This window comes from Chlamydotis macqueenii, chromosome 3, assembly GCF_036417535.1.
Source record: "Chlamydotis macqueenii isolate bChlMac1 chromosome 3, bChlMac1.mat, whole genome shotgun sequence".
In the NCBI taxonomy this organism is placed as follows: domain Eukaryota; kingdom Metazoa; phylum Chordata; class Aves; order Otidiformes; family Otididae; genus Chlamydotis; species Chlamydotis macqueenii.
Window position 1 is genome coordinate 96,282,376 of NC_141558.1, and position 12,932 is coordinate 96,295,307.

At 54.7% G+C, this 12,932-nt stretch overlaps 2 protein-coding genes across 5 annotated transcripts; both read left to right on the plus strand.

The window, feature by feature from the left end:
• Positions 1-1,566: 1,566 nt before the first annotated feature.
• Positions 1,567-2,531, plus strand: LOC147601365 (uncharacterized). The gene is given in 5 exon segments (XM_086744619.1): positions 1,567-1,689; positions 1,691-1,782; positions 1,784-2,246; positions 2,248-2,386; positions 2,389-2,531. Coding segments are annotated over 5 exon segments (960 nt in total).
• A 45-nt stretch (positions 2,532-2,576) lies between these two features.
• On the plus strand, positions 2,577-12,680 carry IRF2BP2 (interferon regulatory factor 2 binding protein 2). Of its 4 annotated transcripts, none has more exons than XR_015258156.1 (3): positions 2,577-4,727; positions 4,982-5,890; positions 12,535-12,680. XR_015258156.1 is itself a non-coding variant. In XM_086744971.1 (2 exons), the coding sequence occupies exons 1-2, from the start codon at positions 3,701-3,703 to the stop codon at positions 5,695-5,697; spliced, it is 1,743 nt and encodes a 580-aa protein (XP_086601097.1). In that variant the 5' UTR covers positions 3,570-3,700; the 3' UTR covers positions 5,698-5,835. The 4 variants fall into 4 exon arrangements, 1 of the variants encoding a protein (XP_086601097.1); XR_015258154.1 differs by lacking the exon at positions 12,535-12,680 and adding an exon at positions 8,095-8,663 and having other exon boundaries at positions 4,982-6,734; XR_015258155.1 differs by lacking the exon at positions 12,535-12,680 and adding an exon at positions 8,095-8,643.
• Positions 12,681-12,932: the final 252 nt, after the last annotated feature.

A 12,932-nucleotide genomic window follows, 5' to 3' on the forward strand; every position in this document is an offset into this window, starting at 1 on the left:
GGCAGAGGCTGTAATCTGCTGTCAGCTTTCTGCAGGTTGAGCTGGCAGCTCTTGCTTTCAGCCACGACAGCACTGCTTAGGTGGGCTCACCTGCATCTGACCAAATCCAGAACTTCCAGAGGACTATTCGCAGCCTTTCCCCTCTCAGTTCTGGGAGAGAAGCCTCCATAATTCATTACGGATGAAAGAAGGAGAGATGGTAGCACCCTCCAGCATAATCACCCTTCCCATCTTGCCTCTGGCCATTTTGCTGCTACCCTGCAGGACCTCTGCCCCGACAGAAGGATAGAAACAAGACCCATGGAGGACACAGTATGTATCTGCAGGGGGGGAAGGATGTGGGGCGGCCCTTGTGGGGCTCACCAAGGCACTGATGGAGTGTCAGACAGACTTCATCTTAGAGAGCTGGCCCGCTCTGACCTCTCCTCTCCCTTCCTTCCCTCAGCCATGACACTGGGCGCAAGCAGGACAAGACGAAGGCCTCCCGCACCATACTGGGCCCCCATCCATGACACCCACCACGGTGCTCCTAGACCACTCATGCCCCACCAGATGCCCTTCAGCACTGGCTGCTCCTATCAATAGTGCCAGCATGTCATAGGAAGGGGCGTTTATGCAGTGAGCGGGCACAACAAGATGGTTTCTGTTTCACAAAAAAAAAAAAAAAAAAAAACGGAACAAGAAACAAACACATTATCAGTTCGATTCCTGTGCAGTTACTGTTTTAACAGTCTGCAGCTCAGCAGCTTTGAGGACTTTTTTTTTTTTGTGATTTGATACATAAACCACATTTCCTATGTAGCACTGCCACTACTTTTTTAATCAGTTTTTTGACATTGAGCTCAGTAACATGTTTTTTTTTTTTTTGCCCATTCCACCAGAATGAATTCAAAGGCAGCAAACGCGGCAAAACCAGAAGACCGCTCATCTCGACTTTTCCAAGCAGCTAGTTTTCATTAGGAATAAAAAAAAAAAAAGGAAAATAAATACAGATCACATTTTCTGTCCCGCAGTTAAAAGCCTGCCGCAGCTGAAAGCTTTGCTTTCTTCTTCCCCTGCAGCCTCGCTCAGCCAGCACTCCAGCTCTGCTCATGATCTGAAATGTGCAAACACACTGTTTCTTGGCTTTCCACCAGCGTATATAAATATATGTTGGTTTGTTTTTTTTTTTTTTCCTTCGGAGAACCTGGAGGCTAAAGCAAGAGGGCAAAGGAGTACGTGACTAAAACATCCAAACTTCCTCTTTCATAAGCCATCACATGATGAAGTGCAATTACAATTCCTGCCTTGTCCCTGCCAATTGCAGGCGCATTGCCTCACCCGAGAAACCCGGCTTCTTCCCCCGTCTGTGTGTGTGTGTGAGTGTGTGAGTGTGAGTGTGAGTGTGTCTGGAGGCAGTAAATCGCTGCAGCCGGCTTGGCCGGGCTCCAGCTCCGGGCGGGAGAAAAGAGGGCAGTGGGTGGAAGACGAAAACAAAGATCTGTTTACTTAGCATGCACGGATAAAGCGCCTTTCCAGCCGAGGGGGGGTAGGGGGGGGGAAGAGAAGCAGCTTTAGAGGACTTTGATGCAATGTGAAAGGAGGGCTGCTCGGGAAAAGCGAGCCCGCGTTAACCCTTGGCTCTCCGGGAGCACGTCGGGGCCGCGCCGCGAACGCTCCTGTCCCCTTCCCTTTGCCGCCCCTGCCCCAGCTGGCTGCTGCAAAGCGTGTAGGGGCCGTGAGGGCTGTGGGGGTACCTCCCGTGGCCCCCGCCCCGAGGTGCGGGGCTGGGTCGGGGGCCGGGTTTCTGTTTTGCTTGTGTACAGCCCGGCGCCTCCTGGACGCCCAGGCGGGCGTTCAGTTGCAAAGTCACCCAAGTTGGCACGGAGGCCGGCGCTAGAAGCCGGCGCCGGGACGAGGAAGAGGAGGGCGGGGTAGGGCGAGGGAAGGTGTCCCCCGCCCTCCCCCAGGCCCCCGACCCAGGCGGGCGGTGCTCCCCGGGTGGGGGGAGCGGCGGACAGCCCCTGCCCCCGGGCCGGGCCGAGCCGAGCAGCAGCCACGGGGAGGCGGTGCTTCGGGCGGGGCTGGCCCGACGGCGGCAGCGGTCCCGGCCCCGCAGCGCCCCGGCCCCGCCAGCCGCTGGGAGGCAGCTCCCGCCGGCGGCTGCGGACGTCAGAGCTTCCCCGGCCCCAGTCGGCCCCCGCATTCCCCCCCCCCCCCGTAACCTACATAACGCCGTGGGAAGGGCGGCCCGAGCGCGACTGTCGAGGGGGGGGAGTAGTCTCCGTGTTTACCCTGTCCAGGCACACGCGTGCCGGCGGCCGTGGGTGCCGGGGTGCGCCCGGTGAGGGGTTGCTTCACCTCCCGTGGCAAACGGGAAGAGCAAACACCCTCTTTTCCTTCCCACCCAACCCGCGCCCTGTGTTTTGGTATGGATGCAGGCGGATGAGCGATTCGCTGCGTGGAGGGGGGACGGGGAAACATGTCTGCATGTTTTTCTTTTTCTTTTTCTTCTTTTTTTTTTTTTTGAGGAGGTGACGGCGCTTGCTTAGTCTGTGTGAATCTTGCTCATCTGCATTAGAGAACCGCGGGTTTGTGGTTGAAAATGACAGGAAATCTAGAACGTCCTATTTCCTGTGCACAATGACAACAGTTAAAAAGAAAAAAAAAAAAGAAATGGGTAATCGTTGTATTATTTATAATGGTGCCTCCTTGCCCCGGCGGGGAGAACAAAGCCGGGCAACGGCGCGGGAGGGCGCCGGGCCCGCGGGTGGGCGAGGGGGGAGTCCGGAGTCGTGGGTCGCGCCCGGGCCGCCGCCCCGTGCCCAAGGTCACCAGCCGAGCCGGGGGAGGGGGGGCACCGAGCCCTGCACTGCGGGAGGCCCCCCGCGCATCGCTGCGCCCGCGGGTGGCAGGTTTCGGCCAAGGCCCTCGGCGGCGCAGGAAACAGTCATAAACCCGAGAATAATAATAATAACAATAAAAATAAATAAAAACAGAAAGGAAAGAAGGACGGAGCTGCGGCGCACCCCCGCCCCTCGCCTTGCCCCCTCTCCGCTCCCACAGTCCTCCCCGCAGGCGAGACGGGGCGGGGGCGCGGCGGCCCCCAGCCGCCGTCAGGAGGAACCCCCGGTGCCGGTGGCGGGGGCGCGAGCAGGGGCCGGGACCGCGATCGCAGCGGCGGCGACGGGGCGGGGGCGCCCACCGCGCAGGCGCGGCCGGCACTGTCGAAGAATCGAGGCGGCGGCGCGCAGAGGCGGCGGTGGCGGCTGGAGCCCGGCACGGCACGGCGCCGCCGCCAGCCCCGGCCCCGGCCCCCGCGGCAGTCCCCGCCCCGCCGCGCCGGCCCCCGCCGCCCCGCGCCGCCCCGTAGTAGCCAGCGAGCGGGGGAGCCGTGCGGGCGGCAGCGGCCGCAGCCCTGCGCCAGCCGCGCCGTGGAGATGCGCGTCCCCGCCGCCCTGTGAGCGCCACCGGCGGAGACGGCGAGGGGAGCGGCGTCCCCCGCAGCGGCACTGCCTGTCGGGGCGCCCGCCGCGCCCCGCTTCAGCGCACGGAAGAGGAAGGCGAGGGGGAGGGGGCCCGGCGGACGGTCCCGCTGCGGCCGCGGCGCCCGAGCCTCCCCGTCGGGACTCCGGTGGCGAGGGGCGGAGGAGGAGGAGGCGGCGGCGGCCGAAGCCGGAGCCGAAGCGGGGGGCGCTCGCCGCTGCCCCGGGGCCGGGACATGTCGTCGGCGGCGGTGGCGGCTGCTTCCCGCAGGCAGTCGTGCTACCTGTGCGACCTGCCCCGCATGCCCTGGGCCATGATCTGGGACTTCACCGAGCCCGTCTGCCGGGGCTGCGTGAACTACGAGGGCGCCGACCGCGTGGAGTTCGTCATCGACACGGCGCGGCAGCTGAAGCGGGCCCACGGCTGCTTCCCCGAGGGCCGGGCCCCGCCGCCGCCGCCCCACGCCAAGCAGCCGCCGCTCTCCGCCAAGGAGCTGCTGGCCCAGCAGCAGCAGCAGCTCGCCCACCCCGCGGCAGCGGAGGCGGCGGCGCGGGCCCCGCCGCAGCCCCTGGAGCGCTACTCGCTGGCGGCCGAACGGCCGCCGCCCCGCCTGGGCGCCGAGTACGGCGGCGGCCGGCAGGTCAACGGCATCCTGGTGCCCAACGGCTTCCCCAAGCCCGAGGACCCGCCCGAGCTCAACCGGCAGAGCCCAAACCCGCGGCGGACGCACGCCGTGCCCCCAACTCTGGTGCCGTTGGTGAACGGCGCCGGGCTCCCCGCCGCCATCGGCGGCCTGGGCAGCCGCGCCGCCGCAGCCGCCGCGGCCTCGCTGGCCGCCATCTCCGCCGCGCCCGCCCCGATGGCCGTGCCGGTCCCCCAGCAGCAGCCGGCGGCGGCGGCGGTGCAGGCGGCGGGGCAGCCCGGCGAGCTGGGGCACAAGCGCCCTGGCTCCGTCTCCTCTTCTTCTTCTTCCTCGGGCGGCGGCGCGGCGGGGGAGCACGACGGCGGCGGCAAGGAGAAGCGGGGCTCGGCCGAGAGCCTGCCGGCGTCGGCGGCGGAGCTGAGCGCCGAGGGCAAGGGACGGGCGAGCAGCGAGCAGGAATGGCTGGCCAAGCCCAAGACGGTGAGGGACACGCTGCTGGCCCTGCACCAGCACGGCGGCCACGCCGTGCCCCCCTTCGACAGCAAGTTCAAGAAGGAGCCCGGCATGGCGGGCGGCAGGCTACTGGGTTACGAGACCAACGGCGCGGTGGCCAAGCCAGGTGAGGCGGCGGGGACCGGCGGGCTGGGAGGGGGGGCGTCGGGCAGGGCCGGGGGAGGGGGGGGTGACCCTTTCCCGGGGTGCGGGGTCGGGGCTGCTGGGCGGCTCGACAGCGTGGGTGGCCGGGGAGGTGGCCGCGGCCGCCCGTTTCTGCGGTTGCACGGCGGTGCGCCCCGTGCTTGACGGAGCGTTGCGACTGCGCTGCCTTCTTACCCTCCTCCTGTTCCCCCCCCCCCCCAACCTCTGCCGCTGCAGGGGCCCGAGCCGCCCGGAAGAGGAAGCCTTCCCCCGAGCCGGAGGGCGAGGCGGGACCCCCGAAGATCAACGGGGAGGCGCAGCCCTGGCTGCCCACCTCGTCGGAAGGGATGAAGCTGCCGCTGACGGCCACCCCCTTCATGTCGCCCCCGCCGCCCACCGCCTCGCCCCACTCCAACCGGACCACGCCGCCCGAGGCGGCCCAGAACGGCCAGTCCCCCATGGCCGCCCTCATTTTAGTGGCGGACAATGCCGGGGGCAACCACGCCTCCAAAGACGCCACCCAGGTCCACTCCACCACGCGGAGGAACAGCAGCAGCCCGCCCTCGCCCTCCGCCATGAACCAAAGAAGGCTGGGCCCCGGCAGGGACGTGCCGGCCCCGGGGGCCAACGCGACGGGCGGGATGGAGCCCGTCCACCCCGCCAGCCTGCCGGACTCGTCCCTCGCCGCCAGCGTCCCTTTGTGTTGTACCCTCTGCCACGAGCGCCTGGAGGACACCCACTTCGTGCAGTGCCCCTCCGTCCCCTCCCACAAGTTCTGCTTCCCCTGCTCCCGGCAGAGCATCAAGCAGCAGGGAGCCAGCGGGGAGGTGTACTGCCCCAGCGGGGAGAAGTGTCCCCTGGTCGGCTCCAACGTCCCCTGGGCCTTCATGCAAGGGGAGATTGCCACCATCCTGGCCGGAGACGTGAAAGTGAAAAAGGAGAGGGACTCGTGACTCGCCCGCTCGCCCTCCGCCGCCCGACGCCACCTCGAACTCGAACTGCTCCCGCTCTGTATATATCTATAAATATATATATAAATATATATATATCTCTCCAAGACAAGGGAAATGTAGACTTCATAAACATGGCTGTATAATTTTGATTTTTTTGAATACATTGTGTTTCTATATTTTTTGAAGACAAAAGGTATGTACTTATTATAAAGGCATTTCTTCTAATTCTTCTCCTTTTTTTTCTGTGTTTTGGTTTTTGTTTGTGTTTTTTTTTTCCTTTTTTCCCTTTTGTTAATAGCAACTATTTGTTGTGCTTCCCTGGTGACAGTTACTGTTCGATGTAGGCTGTGACTTGCGCTGCTTTTTTTAGAGAGCACTTGGCAAACGAGAAATGCTTCTAGCTGTATTTGTATGCACTTGTTTCTTTTTTTTTTTTCCCTTTCCTTTTTTTTTTAATGCCAAATACACTTTCTGACATTGTAAAGATTGCCTTACTGTCTGTGATTCCTTATTCCTGGCCCCTGTCCTGTAGAGCTGGTCGCATGCTGGCTTGGTCTGAGGCGGTTGGGGAGAAGAGTGGCTAGGCCAAGGCGGGGATGCTCTTTGCCATCCCACCGGCCAGGCGAGCTTAGGGAGCAGGAGGGCTTTCTCCCAGAAACGCGCAGCTCGGGTTGCAATGGCAGATCCGCCAGATCCTGTCCCAAATTCCTCTGTGTTTCTCAAGGGAAGTTGCCTCCCAAGTAGGATGTGGAGAGGTGTCCCAGCGGCGCTGTTGAGTTAGGGATTTCTGGGTTTGTTTGTTTTTGGTTTGGTGGTTTTTGTTTTTTTTTTTTTTTTAAGGCAAAGTTGACCGCAGTTCACGTGATCAGTTGTAAGATTACAAAACTGCACTTATTCACCAATTACATACCATAACGTGGAATTTTGATAACGAACTTAATTACATGGTTGGCGAAGGTGCCAGCGTAGCACTGCCATCTCTGAAGGTCTTCAGCGTCACTTCTGGGGCTTTTGGCTCTTTGGACAAAGCTGGGGAGGTGGGAGAGAGACATTATGGTCTTTTTTTTTTTTTTTTTTACAAATTTTACTTTTAATTTTCAGATAGTGCAGGTGGACTTTTGAGTTTCCTTATTGGCCACCTCTAGTGCTGTTGCTATTGTTACTGTCGCTGACCCGGTATTTCCAAGTAGTGGCAGGTACGGTGTGGTACAGTGACAGCGGTGACTGAGGCTCTCTGCCAGATTGCCCGCGGGCACATCGGTGACAGCCCAAATGTGGGTGGAGGAAACCTGTAATTTCCTTATTACGTGTGCTTGAAACAAACCTACTGCTATTCTTTGAAAATGAAAATATAAACTGGTTGAAATGAAAGCAATTAGGGCTGCACATAATGGCCCTGGCCCTGCCTTTTAAGCTACTTTGGAGAACTCTTTTTGTAAAGCCACTTCTTTTGATCACGCTTCTGCATCACCAAGCAGACTTCTAAAATCAATAAATCATTGGTTACTAGAAATAGTTCGAGTCTTATAGTGATGTTTTTGTGCTGTTTATAGTTTGTTGGCAATGCTGCAGCTGTACGAGCCCTTCTGTTGAGGTGTTTATAACTCAGTTATAAGTGGTTTTTTTCTGAGCAAAAGGGTGGCGAGGTCGTCCCTTCCCAGGGACGGGCTAATAAACACTTTCAGTATCGGAAGAGGAGGAGGAGGAGGAAAAATCTATTCAGCTGACTATAATTTGAAGAATTCTGGGTGCTTTTTGGTAAACCGTTCTTATTGTGATAATGTTCAGACTGCAATTTAATGCAGAATAGGTCTTCTTTGGAAGACGTTTTTCTTTTTTTTTTTTTTTTTTTTCCTTAAAGAAATGGTCATTATTAGTATTTGAAGATCAGAACTGCACATGCACAGTAATTTTTTATGAAGTGTTTAATGAGCACACCCACTACATTGTGTTCCATATTACAGGTTAATGTAATATTAGATAAGACTTGCATGATAAACAAATTCATTTGGTCAATATTACGCTTTAAAACCTTATACCTATAGTCAAGATTGGTGTCTTATGTAAACACATTTAGCCAATTTGAAGAAAACGCACATTATATATATATATACTTATATATATACCTATATATAAAAAAAAACAAACCAACCTGTAAAGGATTCTTTGGAACCACTATGATCTGTGTAAATGTGTATCTAGGCACTTTATTAAAAAAAATGGATTTTGAGCTGATAGATGGTAACAAGTTCTTCAGAGTTGCTTGGCATAATACCCCTATGTGGGAAGAAGCTCATCTTTTTGATTAAAGTGGTATCCCTACTCTTAAAAAAAAAAAAGAAGCAAAACCAGACCCCTGAAGCCTCCCTAAAAAGGCCCCCCCTTTTGTGTTATCAGGTTGTCCAGCTCTGAGCCTGCTGAGGGTGAGACCTGCTCCTGACAAAGCATACCCTTGTTTTGGGGCTGAGGGACCTTGGTGTGACCAGGCAGAGAGGCCCGTAAGGAAGCGCATCTTCCTCCTCCTCCCCGCTGGCTGCCCCGCTCCCCCAGCTCTGTGACTCCTGGAGAGGATGGAAACTACCCGGCCGGTGATGCCAGGCGGTGGCCTGGGAATAATGTAGCTGGAAAAGAAATGGCTCGCAGTGGCTGCGCTTGCTCAGCTGACGTTCAGGCGTCGTGCCCTGGCCAACTCTGATCTGCACCGTAAAACTTCAGAACTGAGCAAGGAAACCAAAAGAAAAAAAAAGGAAAAAAGTTAAAATCAGAGGGTGTTCATACACAGCTCATTTTTCTCACACTCAATGCTGCTTTTTTTCCTTTTTGTTGCTTTTCTAAGTTACAATAATACTCTGGTGGATTTTCCCTTTGTACCAGTTTACTACTTCCTGGGCTACAAGCTTTTTTCTTTTTTTTTTTTTTTATTACTTTGAAGTGCTTCATCTACAACAGTGCTACTGTTAATATTCCTTTTTAAACTTTTTAAAAGGTGATACTGTAATCTGTGTAGTATTAAAAGTGTTTTAATGAGAATGTGTCCTTTTTTTCCCTCCCCCCCCCAATCCTACTTCCATCAGATTTTTTTCAAAGATAATTTTTCCTGGCAGATCACCCGCAGAGTGCTTTTGTTGATAGCTGCTGAACTAACCTGTTGCTACTTTACATATTTTACTTTTTTTTTTTTTTTTTTTTTTACTTCTGGCACTAAATAGAAGGAAACTAGGAGCTTTAAATATTTCCTGTGCTTTTTTGTATATAAAAAAAAAAAAAACTCAAAAAAGCTATAGTTGCCGAAGTGAAATATTTTTTCTTTTAACTTTTTTTTTTAATACTGTTTCTGACACTTATTTGTAAACAAGCAGCAGCGCGGGGCAGGAGGGGATGCGTGGAGCCGGTGGGTGCTGCCTTGCGCCCGCGTCCCGTGGGTTGGGAAAGGCGCCACACAAGGGAGGCGTTGACCGCCTTTGCGGTGGCCTCAGAAAACCTGGTATGTTTGGGAGCTCTTTTTAGATGCGCTGTAAACCAGGCCATGGCAACCGCGTGTTTTTATGAACTAGCACTTAGGCTAAAGGGTATAAATACATTTGAGAGTGCTCCCTAGTGGCTTGTTATGTCAACAGAGCCCCTGGATCCTTTCCTTCTGCACCTGGGCCAAGCCCTGCTCATCTGTCCTGCTGGCGAGGCGGCCGCTCCGGGGACACCCAGCCGGCCGCTCGCACTCCCCGGGGTGACGGCTGGCCTACAGGCTGGCACCCGCCCTGCCTGTTGCACCCGCTCCCCGTGGCTTAATTTGCCCACAAAGTGGTGTGGGACACCCCATGTGGTGTGCAGGGCCACGGGGTGTTAACGGCATAGCTGCAGTCCCCGTGCGGATGCAGCCTCTCCTCAGGTGGGAGGAGAAAACGTTGGACCGTGCAGAAATTGATGGCACCAGGAGTAGCTGAGCTCATCGTAAATAGAGGCGTTTGTAGCCCTGACTCCTACCGCTTCAGCACGTGCTTCGCCACGACAGGGCTACGGGCGGGAGGTGTCCAATAATTAGGCTCAACCCTCAGCATTTCATGTTTCTCCTCCCCAAGCGTTTGCATTTAGGTAGCTCCAGCTGGAGCTTTTGAAAAATAATGAAAGAAAACCAACAACTTTTCCCAAAGTGGACTCCTGTTTATTCAGATACGGCAGTCCAGCCCAGGATAAACTGAGCCTTCAAGTCTGTGCTCCCAGAGGTAATGAGGCAAGTGAAAAACCCCAAAACCAAGAAAACTTTGTTCTCCTGTTAAAACAGAAGGTTCTCCTGGGCAACGTATGGATTCACTTCCCCCAGCACATGCGTTGCAGCGGGCAGACCTCGCCACTTGCCCTCCTCTGGGTCCCATGTAGGCCAGCAGGACTCCTTGAGTCACCCTCCTTGCTTGCCCTTTGGTCCCGGCAGTGGGGACACCTTTTCCTCTGCCACTGGCCCAAGGCCGGGCAGTGTTGTGCAGCAGATGAATGGAGCGCCTGCTTATCCACTTCGTCACTCGGCGCTGCTGCTCCGGAGGTAACTCTTTCTCTGCCTTCCAGCAGCCTCTGGAGCAAGCCATGGGCTTTGAGCACCAATTGCAGGGCTCCAGTTTGGATCACTGAGCTCCCCAAAAGGCTGAACCCTCCTGAAGCCTCCTTGCTGGGAAAGAAGAAACGCTGACAGCTCCTGCAGAAATGTCCGAAGTGCATGTTAGCGTCCATATGGCTGTCTCGCTTGGTTGGCATAGGTGCACTGAAAACGAGGTGACAACTCTGCAGTTATTTTTATACACACTTCGCCTAAATTTGCTTGTCTTTCTGCCACTCAGGAGCCAGTTTTGTAGAAATTTGGTATAGCAGAGTACATGCTAAAACCCAAAACATTGCATCAAGTGGAAGCCCCCTATAAAATAAACTCATGGAGAAGGCAGGAAAAGTTCATGAAGGCTTCCCGCTGTGTTAGATCTTTCTTCCTGCTATCATCTTTGACTGAGCAAACACCGCAAGAAGCATCCCTGCTTGTTAGCTCCCATCTCCATGCAGCACTGGGGCAGGGGTGAGAACCCACCCTGCCCTGCACAGTGCCCAGCCGTGCCCCTGCCTTGGGGTCCCCTTCTCCACTCTCCAACCTGCCACTGCTTGTACCGGTGGTCCCCAGCCTCTGGCTGCTCCCATCCCAGGGTACCCTGTCTGGTGGCTCATCATGAGGTCACAAGGTGTCATCCTTGGCAGAGAGCTGTAGCTTCCCTGGGAAACCCTGGGGAGCCTCCAATTTTCAGGGAGATCTCAGCTGCTGCCTCTGGGAACGAGGGCATTCACTGTTCCCTGCAAAAATGCCAAGTATGCATTTTCTTTTACCCTTTTCCACTACAAAACACTTATTCCCCCACCCCAGAGATGCCTCATGCCGGTTTGTTTTTTTGTTTTTTTTTTTTTTTGGCAACCATTTGAAAACAAACAGAAGATGAGTAAACAGAGATGAAAGGGGTTATTGGTTCACCGGGTCGCTTCCTTGCAGCGGGAAACAACTCCTCCTGTTCCCGCGCTGCCGGACTGGGGGCAGCTGGCCAGCAGCTGGGAACCAGGCAGGTGGTGGATTGCAGGAGCAAGAAAGCAAACTGGACTTTCCCCTTCTCCCTTCTGCAATTTTGGGGTTTCTTTCCTTCTTTTTTTCTCCTTTATGAGCTGAAGGAGAACAACTTTTTTTTTTCAACCAGAGTCCCTTAGTTGTTTTGGTTTTTTTTTCCACCAGAAATCCAGGTTTTTTCCAACCCTTTTTTATGAGTGTCATATTCTCCAACTGTCCAGTAGTAAGAGGACTTACAGATATTAGGCAACAACTGCATAATGGAATGAGGCATTTAATTTTGTCCAGACTATTTACAACTTTATTTTTTTTGTCTCAATTCAGCTGCTACTAAGCACTAGGAACAAATAATTTTCTCTTTTAAGACACTCAGCTGATAGTTAGAAAGCTCAAAAATGAGGATACTCAATGGGAGCAGGGGAAGGTGATACTGAACATCACCTTTCTTTCGCTTCCCCAAAATTAGGAAATAAATCAGCTCCTGCACGCTGACTCATGCCTTCGCAGATCCTACTCCATGCATTGCAGTGAAGCCAAACCAGCACAAGCACCACTTGTTCCATCACATTTTCAGACCCCTTTGGACTGTAACAAAAAAAAACCAAAAAAACCACTAACATTACGTGGCAGTGATTGAATAGGGCTCAATCCATTTTCCCTATGAGAATACAGTTAGGACAGTGCCCCCTTCAGAAATTACAGGCATTTTTTCCCTTGCAGAAAGTACCCTGCTGTCTTTATCATCTCTGGGCAACCAAACACTTTGTGCAGTAACGGCACTGGGCATTGGCTTCCCTGCACCTGGGAAGAAGGGGGCTGAGTGGGCCCTGCTGGGGCTTTGGCTTGGAGTTCCAGGGACTCTAATTAGTTCAAAATTTCTGCTTGGATATCTAAGCTCCACCTTCTGGCTTTCCTGGAGGAAACACATGATGATAAACAGCACGAAGCAAGGATTTCTAGCTTTGCTTTTTAATGGTTGTTTTGATGGTTACTTTCGAATTGTGAGAGCCCTTCTCTTCCTGTAAGCCCTCTGCTTTTCTTTGGAGAGAGAAATAACCTGTGCCCACACCTGCACTGACTACTTTATAGCCCCTACTAATATTTTTATAATCCAGAGGGTTATGTCACCTCACCAGTTCTGCTTCTTTGGGTTACTGTGGCTCTTCCTTCACCTGGACCTCTTTGTTTGACCGTGTTAAAATTAACTTGTGAAGGTGGAGGTCTGACTTCCACTCCTCTCCTCTTCTCCACAGTTATTTCCTGAAATCCGCTTCTTGACGACGAGGGTTTCCAGGTAGCAAGACTTTCCGGGACTGGCGGTGCGTGTTGGGTGGTTAGTCATTTGGCCTCCGGCTGACCCTCTGGGAGGGATCACTGCAAGGGTCCTGTGGGTTTTGTGCCGTCCTGGCACTGGTGGGAGGTGCGGACTGGCAGTGCTGACTGGCATCCCTGCCCAGCCACTCTGCCTCCCGGTTATCGGCCGAGCAGGAACATTTTGAACTGCAGTGGCAGCATGTGTTTCTTCATCCTGTGTCACAAAAACTTCCTGACATTTAGTGTTTTGGGGTGGATCCCTTCCTTTTCTGTGAAGAGTGCCAATTTCAGTGCTGCTTTTGATGGATAACAGTCCACGAAGCACTGGAGCGACACC